The sequence below is a fragment of the Ovis aries genome, chromosome 1, assembly GCF_016772045.2.
Source record: "Ovis aries strain OAR_USU_Benz2616 breed Rambouillet chromosome 1, ARS-UI_Ramb_v3.0, whole genome shotgun sequence".
Lineage (NCBI taxonomy): Eukaryota > Metazoa > Chordata > Mammalia > Artiodactyla > Bovidae > Ovis > Ovis aries.
Genome location: NC_056054.1, coordinates 203481251 through 203489828, shown reverse-complemented (window position 1 = coordinate 203489828; position 8578 = coordinate 203481251). Strand labels below are relative to the sequence as shown.

General features: G+C 47.1%; 1 protein-coding gene across 1 annotated transcript; it reads right to left on the bottom strand.

The window, feature by feature from the left end:
- Positions 1-5812: 5812 nt before the first annotated feature.
- Positions 5813-7587, bottom strand: LOC101119356 (transmembrane epididymal protein 1A-like). Its single transcript, XM_004003084.5, has one exon. The coding sequence runs from the start codon at positions 7511-7513 to the stop codon at positions 6626-6628; it is 888 nt and encodes a 295-aa protein (XP_004003133.2). The 5' UTR covers positions 7514-7587; the 3' UTR covers positions 5813-6625.
- Between the last annotated feature and the right edge of the window lie 991 nt (positions 7588-8578).

Sequence of the window (8578 nt, the reverse complement as noted above, 5' to 3'; positions counted from 1 at the left end):
TTTCATTTTCTCAGTGATTGCGTTTACTTTCTTCTTCAGCTATACAAGCTTTGGCTTGTCCCACCCCCCAGGCCCCTCCCCTCCCCTACTGACCTCCAGCCTTGATGTCCTGGTTGCTGCTACTGCTGCTAAGTCACTTCAGTTGTGTCTGACTCTGTGCGACCCCAGAGATGGAAGCCCACCAGGCCTCCTCCGCCCATGGGATCTTCCAGGCAAGAGTACTGGAGTGGGGTGCCATTGCCTTCTCCGGATGTCCTGGTTGGGGAGGTCTAAATCAGCTCCCCAATCCACACACTGTTCTTCTCATCCAGCCACCATCACTTGTTAGTCACCTAACTGGTCTCCCTGCTTCCAGGTTTGCCTTCCTCCAGGCCTCATCCACATGGAGCCTGAGTGATATTTCCAGAATGGAAATTTGATCACTACTGTCAGTTTTAGGATAAATGCTAAGTGTCTTCAAGTGGCCTAGAAAGGTTCAGACATTTGTCTGCCTTCTACTTTCCTGGCTTGTCTTGAAGCATCCTACTTTCATGCAGTTTCTGCAGTGCTTATGCAATGACCTGGGGACTTTCCTATGGCTTTTTCTCTTTTCCTGACCAGTTTCCTCACCGCTCTTTCCCTTCCTCCAGGTTTCTTCCTTCAGGCCCCTGTCTCCACACTGTTCTAGTAAGCTTTCTCAGATTCTCAAGTCTGGCTTAGTTGCCCTTCATCACGGTCCTTTACAGACTGCGCTTACCTTGCTGTCTATTTGCCTTTCTTCTCCCACAGCCACAGTTGGCTTGAAGTCAGACACCTGGGCATATGAGTCACTTCTTTATTCTCAGATCCTAGCATGGAGTCTGGCATATAGTATATGCTCAATAAACATTAACAGCTTAAATGAATAAATGAAAGAATTTAACATGTGCAAATAGATGAAAACCAATCAAAGGAGAACAAGCAAATGTGTTCTTTTCAGGCTTGCTGCAGCAAGGGAGTCAGCTGCCATTATTTGCTTTTTGGCAAAGGCTCAGGTAGGCAGAGGAATGGGAAAGTATCATGGTGGGGAAAAAAACAAGTCTTCAGGGGATGCTTTGCTTGGAAGCTGTTGTCATAGGGAAGCTGTAGGCAGGCTAACTAGAAGTGGAGTCTCATGTGATTGCTTAGGGATGCATATTTGGCTTTTTCCAGCTGGTCCTAAGCTAGAAAATGAAGTCACTCAGTTGTGTCCAACTCTTTGCGACCCCATGGACTGTAGCCTATGAGGTTCCTCCATCCTTGGAATTTTCCAGGCAAGATTACTGGAGTGGGTTGCCATTTCCTTCTCCAGGGGATCTTCCCGACCCAGAGATCAAACCCTGGTCTCCTGCATTGCAAGCAGTTGCTTTTACCATCTGAGCCACCAGGGAAGCTCCCTAAGCTAGAAACAGGGCAAAAATTAGGGAATTCAGTTCAGTTTGGTTCAGTCACTCAGTCGTGTCCGACTCTTTGCGACCCCATGAATCGCAGCACGCTAGGCCTCCCTGTCCATCACCAACTCCCAGAGTTCACTCAGACTCACGTCCATTGAGTCAGTGGTGCCATCCAGCCATCTCATCCTCTGTTGCCCCCTTCTCCTCCTGCCCCTAATCCCTCCCAGCATCAGAGTCTTTTCCAATGAGTCAACTCTTCGAATCAGGTGGCCAAAGTACTGGAGTTTCAGCTTTAGCATCATTCCTTCCACAGAAATAGCAGGGCTGATCTCCTTCAGAATGGACTGGTTGGATCTCCTTGCATTCCAAGGGACTCTCAAGAGTCTTCTCCAACACCACAGTTCAAAAGCATCAATTTTTAGGCGCTCAGCCTTCTTCACAGTCCAACTCTCACATCCATACATGACTACTGGAAAAACCATAGCCTTGACTAGACGGACCTTAGTCGGCAAATTAATGTCTCTGCTTTTGAATATGCTATCTAGATTGGTCATAACTTTTCTTCCAAGGAGTAAATTAGGGAAGCTGTTAGTTATTGATCAGGTCCTGACCATTGTGTGTCAGTTGTTATAGGGATTATTGTTTGGCTACCTGGACTGGTTGGTAGTGAGTGATAGCTGGCCAACTTTCTACAAGTCTGATTTGTAGATCGCAGACTGGCTTCCTGGGCTGGTTGCTGCAGATTGTGGGTCAGAGTTTCATTTTCAATATATGGTCTGGTCATTGCCTGTATGTGTATTCAGAATCTCTAACTAATACATATTGAGTGTCTGCTGTATGGTATACACAACACTCTGTGTTAAGTGTTGTGTATGAAGAACCATGTTTATTTCCCAGAATACCTCTGTAGGGTAGATATTACCATGTCTGCTTAACCCTGATCACTTCTTCCTTTGAAGCTCATGCTAGTCACATTTTCTATCTTCTGTACTTCCTTGATGCCTTACCACACTGCCCCCCTCCAAATTCACCAAGAACTGGGCTCCAGGTTCTTCTCACCAAGGTTGCCATCTTCCAAGCATGTCAGTATCTTTAGTTCTTTCTCATAGTACTAGACTCCCAGTTCTGGACTTCCTTATCTTCAGTGACCTTCCCCTGGTCATCAGGTACATAGGCAGTATCACCAGGAATGGCCTAGTCTCTGATGTTAAACCCTACCTTCTGCCCTCTTGTGCATGTCTGCTCAGTCACTTCAGTTTCGTCCGACTCTTTGCAAGCCTGTGGACTGTAGCCCACCCAGCTCTTCAGTCCATGGGATTCTCCAGGCAAGAATACGGGAGTGGGCTGCCATGCCCTCCTCCAGGAGATCTTTCTGATCCAGGGATCGAACTCTCGTCTCCTGCATTACAGGTGGATTCTTTACCTCTGAGCTGCCTGGGAAGCCCTCTACCCTCTTAAGGTAGTTGAAATAATATCCTACCCTTTTAGCTCTGTGAGGCAGTAATTAATGCTGGGTAAGAGCATTATGGTAGATTTCCAAATACTTTAAACTATTTTTTGTTATTTTCTAAGATGTCTAAAATATATAACCTGAAAAGAAAAAAAAGCCTCTTTTTTAATTAAAAAATTTTATTAAAATTTTTTTTAATTTAAAATTCAGTGTCACCTGCCAGCACACCCATCGCTCTATCATTCTCCTTCTGGAGGGTTCAGGGAAGGGAAGGAATCCATAGAACATTATATAGTTGTAGTCACACTGTAGTCAGACCCTATAATGATGGTGTTCATTTAAAATGAGGTTTGTTGCTGTTGTTTAGTCGCTAAGTCGTGTCCAGCTCTTTTGTGACCTCATGGACTATTGCCTGTCAGGCTCCTCTGTCCATGGGATTTCCCAGGAAAGAATACTGGAGCGGCTTGCCATTTCCTTCTCCAGGGGATCTTCCTGACCCAGGGATCGAACCTGGGTCTCCTGCATTGCAGGCAGATTCTTTACTGTCTGAGCCACCAGGAAAATCCAAAATGAAGTTATTACTACTCTTTCGGAAGGTCTCCAACACATGACAAACATGTTGACTTAAATCATATGTGAGTGGTCCTGTTCTGTTATGTTGGGTATAATGACTAATTTTTTGTGTTAACTTGGCTGGGCCGTGATACCCAGTTGTTTGATCAAACATCAGTCTAGATGTTGCTGTGCAGGTAATTTTTACAAATGTGATGAAGATTTAAATCAGTAGACTTAGGTAATGTGGTTTGGCCTCATTTCATCAGTTGAAAGCATTAAAAGAAGAGTCTGAGGTACCCTGAAGAAAACTAAATTTTGCCTCCAGGCCACCTTCAGATTCAAGATGGCAACATCAACTCAACTCTCCCCTGGGTCTCCAGCCTGCTGGCATGCCCTGAAGATTCTGGACTTGCCAGTCTTCACAATCTTATGAATCAGTTCCTTGAATTCTCTATCTGTCTGCAGCCCATTGGTTCTGATTCCCTAGAGAGCCATGACTAATACTCTGGGCAAGGGCCAGATGTGCAGGACAGGAATTCTGCATCCAGCACAAATGAGATAAGCAGAACCCACATCTGTGTATTACCTCCCACCTCTGCCTCAGTGAAGAAAAGCGTTAGTGTTAGTCACTCATTCATGGCTAACTCTTTGCGACGCCATGGACTGTAGCACACCAGGCTCTTCTGTCTATGAAATTTCCCAGGCAAGAATACTGGAGTGGGTTTCCATTCCCTTCTCCAGGGGAACCTCCCAACCCAGAAACTGAACCCACCTCTCCTGCATTGCAGGAGGATTCTTTTACCATCTGAGTCAACAGGAAGCCATCAGTTTTCTGCACCTTTAATTCCTGCTCCTTGCATCAGGCCTAGCATCTGATAAGATATTTACATTTGTTGACTGAGAGGTTCTAATTTGGAAGGTGGTTTTCAGCCAGTGTGTGATGTCATTAGCATTTTAAGCTTCTTATTTTCAAGCTAAAGGAAGAAGAGTCTTACCATTATCTTTGAATAAAGGATGCTCTACTAACAGGTAGAGAAGGAAATGGCAACCCACTCCAGTATTTTTGCCTGGGAAATTCCAAAGACAGAAGCGCCTGGTGGGCTACAGTTCATGGGGTCCCAAAAAGCTGGACGTCACTGAGGGACTAACTTTCACTCTTACTTTTCACTACTAACAGGAAGAGATGTGTTTATCATAAGTCATCCTGAAAGTAAATCTGTGCTGAGTTTTCAGGGAGGGGGCACAGCCGCATTTTATGGAGAAAAAAAAGAATAGAAAAATCTAACTTTTGCAGTTTCTCAGTGATAAGTGATCATATGAACACTTGCTATGGCCCCTCTCAAGACTTTATATGAGAAATATAAAGTGAGGGGCCTTGGGAATTCCTTGGTGGTCCAGTGGTTAGGACTCGGCACTATTACTGCTGGAGCCCACAGTCTGGGAACTGAGATCCCACAAACTGAGAGATGTGCCCCTCTCCAGAAAAAAAAAAGAATTAAGAATGAAGTGAGGGGACCTGAAGTTTAAGGTTTACTGGCTTTGGGGTAAAGTTGACTCTGTTTCTGGGTTTTTAGGTGGGGACACAAGGAAGGATGTTGGCCTTTCCTTAGGTTGGGGAGGAAAGCTGAGGTTGGCCTGGCTCCAGCTGGGGGAAGTCACTTCTCTTTTCAAGACCCAGAGTGTTCCTTCCATCCAAGCTCTGCCCTGTGACTTGCCAGGCCCCTGTCCCACTTCCGTTCCTTCCCTTGTTCCCCTTCTTTGCTTTAAGCCTTATCCCACTGTTTCCAGGGCTCGTCTCCACACTCATGCACCCTACTTCTTCAGGGAGTGTCTTGTGATGTTTTGGAGGACAATGTACAGCCCATCTTGCCCTCCATCTGCAAATGCATATTCCTCTCTGTGCTTCATAGAGCTTTTCTGTCTTTGAGGACAGCACCTCTGACTCTGTGGGTGTGGCAAAATTGCAGCTGCTTCATTGTGTGGGCACTTTTCTCTGTGGTCCTTTCTCCACCACTGTGGTCAGCATCTCTTCCCTTTTTCCTGCCTCTTCAGACTTCCAAATGCTGGCTTTATCATCTCACATAAGCAGAGAGGTGCTGTCAAGAGCAGTTTTCTAGTTGTACTCAGAGATAAGTATTTTTATATATTTGCTTTCATATGTTTCACTGAGGATGTGAAGTTATTAACACCTCCTGCTTCTGGGAGCTCAGTGAGTACAGTGGCTGAAAGTTCTGCAGGTTCCAGGAGCTGGCGTTCTCAGATTCCCTCTCAGCTTGGAGTCCCTGTGTCTTCAGAACTGCTGAGGTCATTTGCACCCCAAGTTTCATGGTGGTCCTTGTCTTCTGCTCCCATCAACTGAAACCTGGGCCTTTTCTTTGATCTCACCCCAGAATCACTCACACAGACATGTGTATGTGTATCATAGACTTTACTGAAAGACTCTACATAAGCAATGGAGTTTTATGTCATAGCAAAAACCAAACAACCTAAAATTATGCAAATATAATCCTCGTTTCTTACACCCACCTTTGGGAATCCCTCCCTCACTTCCTTCCTCCCCAGACTTGAGCCCTGCTAACCTGATTGCTGCCCTATCCCCTCATCCCTCGTTCCCTCAGGCAGAAGTAGCCTTATCCACGTTAGATGAGAAAACAGTAACAACAAAACCAGTTCTTCTTCCTGCCCCATTTAGTATGAGTAATAGAGCAAAAACCACCACAATATTGTAATTAGCCTTCAATTAAAATAAGTGAATAATTAAAAAGAAAAAAGACATAAAGAAGCAGAAGCCCTTACCACGATGGGAAAACAGAGCTCTCTCCCTGGGACACATTTTACTACTTCAGCTCTAGGCCCACGCAGCACACACACCAAGCCAGCTCTGCCCCAGACATACAGAGCCCTGCCATGCCCCCAGACACCCTCCATTTTCTTCTATTTCCTCATTTCTTCTCTCCCTTTTGGATCCCAAAAGCTGTCAGAGGAAACCACTACTATTCTTGCTTCATGTGAATGCATGATAAGGATCCACACTGGCTATGACAGGATAGGAGAGAGACAGGGCTGGAGAGAAGAGGGTGGTAGACAGAAGTGATCCTGGTTCATTTCAGAACAGGGAATGGGACCCCTGTGATGGAAAGCCACGTTGCAGATCCCAGGATGTTCCTGCACGAGGCAAACAGTGGGCATCCTCATTACAAAGGGTGAAGTGCCGAGATAGATTCTGTACCTAGACACCCCCGTCTAGCTGTAGGGCCCCTGCCCTGAGCTTCTCAGGCTCTTCACTGCCCTCACGTAGGGGGCACGGCTGGTACTCGGCCCCTGGGGCCCTTTTCCAGGAGGAGAAGCGATGGTGCCAGAGGCTGCAGAGGCCATAGATGGCGGCCAGCATGACAGCCGCCAAGCCCAGGTGCCAGCAGAAGAAGGTGGTGACAAAGGCGAGGTCCACAGGGTTGTCCCCGCTCCAGGGCTGTCCGGAGGGAGGTGCATATATCAGGACGGTTAGATGCAGCAGCCAGTTGCTGAGCACCAGCCCCATCCAGGTCTTGAGCACCCAGAGTGAGGGCTGGTCCGGGACCCAGACCTCGATGATGAGCACCAAGCCGACCAGGAAGGCAGGCAGCATGAACAGGGCGTGCACGCGGCTCTCCAGGGTGTTCTTGTTCTCAATGTGGTTTATCATCAGCAGCACCAGCACGCAGAAGGCCAGTGCCTCCGCCGCTCGCTCCAGCTTCATGTTCTGCCGCGTCTGGCACACCTGGCTCACGATGTCCACCACTCCGCTGAGGAGGAAGAACCCGTACATGGTGACGTGCTGCCAGGTGTCCTGGAACACAAACGGCCGCTTCGGGTCCTCCCAGTCCACCATCACCATCCGGTTTGCTCCCGGTGGGTAGAAGAGCTCCGGCAAGATGACGATCAGGGAGAAGACCACCTTCACCACTGCTTCCACAGAAACCAGCTGCCACCACCGGTGCCCTCGCTTGTCTCTCGGGGGCAGAGGGCGTTTGAGCAACCTCTGTCCCCGTAGCAGAGCCAAGGACACCAGCACAGAGTAGTAGAGCGCTACGATGAGGAACAGCAGCGCTGCAACCAGGTGTCCCCCGAGGGTCCCCATGGTCCGGTGTGTGCGGCAGGGCCACGGGCTGGAGATGAGCAGCAACCTCACGGGAGCTTCTCGGGAGCAAGAGTGGCTGCTTTTGAGCGATGGGAGATTCTCCTGATCTGGCCGCACCTGTGCTTCCCACGCAGGGGAAGGTGCAGAAGCCTCTGAGTCACTCCCGGGTGGGAGCGGCTCTTTCGGAGGCGTGATGGTGTCTGTGCCTTGCGTCTCACTCTGTTCCTTACTTAGATCCTAGGCCTGGGATTCCAACCTTTGCCCCGCACTGTTGGCCCTTTCTCTCACAGTCTCCACCCCACCACTTCACAAGGAGAGGGGAGGCAGACAGTTGGGTATGCCAGCCAAGAGGGTAGCAGCTGACTCCCTTTTACTGACTGTTTCTTGGTGCCAGGCATGTTACATATATATATATTTTTTTCTCAGTTAAATCTGTCACCAATTCTGTGAGAAAGTTATTACCAAACAAATTTTACAGGTGACATGAAGGCTCAGAATTGGGGAAGGGACCCAGCAGCCAACACAGCAGAGTCAGGATGGGACTGGATCTACTCGTTTATCAGCATTGTGACTGAATCTCGGCTCCAACGTTTGCAACTCACAGAACGATAAGCAAGTTACTGTCTTCTGGAGCCTCAGTTTCTTGATCTGTAGAATGGGAATAATAATTCCTTTCTGGGTTTGTTGTGAGGATTAAATGCAGACATATGTCATTGTGCTTTGCTTTATTGAGGCAAGCCTATTGGTGTCATTTTTCCAACAACATTTGTTCCCTTCTTGCCTCTGTGTCACATTTGGGTTGTTTTCACAATATTTCAAAATTTTTGTTATCATTATATCATTACGATGGCCTGTGATCACTGATCTTTGATGTTGCTATTGTAATTGTTTTTTTAAAGTAATAAAATACTTTTTAACTAGGGTATGTATATTGCTGTTTTAGACACAATGTTATTGCGCACTTAATAGACCATAGTATATAGTGTAAATATAACTTTTTTTTTTACATGCACTGAGAAACAAACAAACTAACCAAAACCCCATGGCATTTTATTTATTGTGATG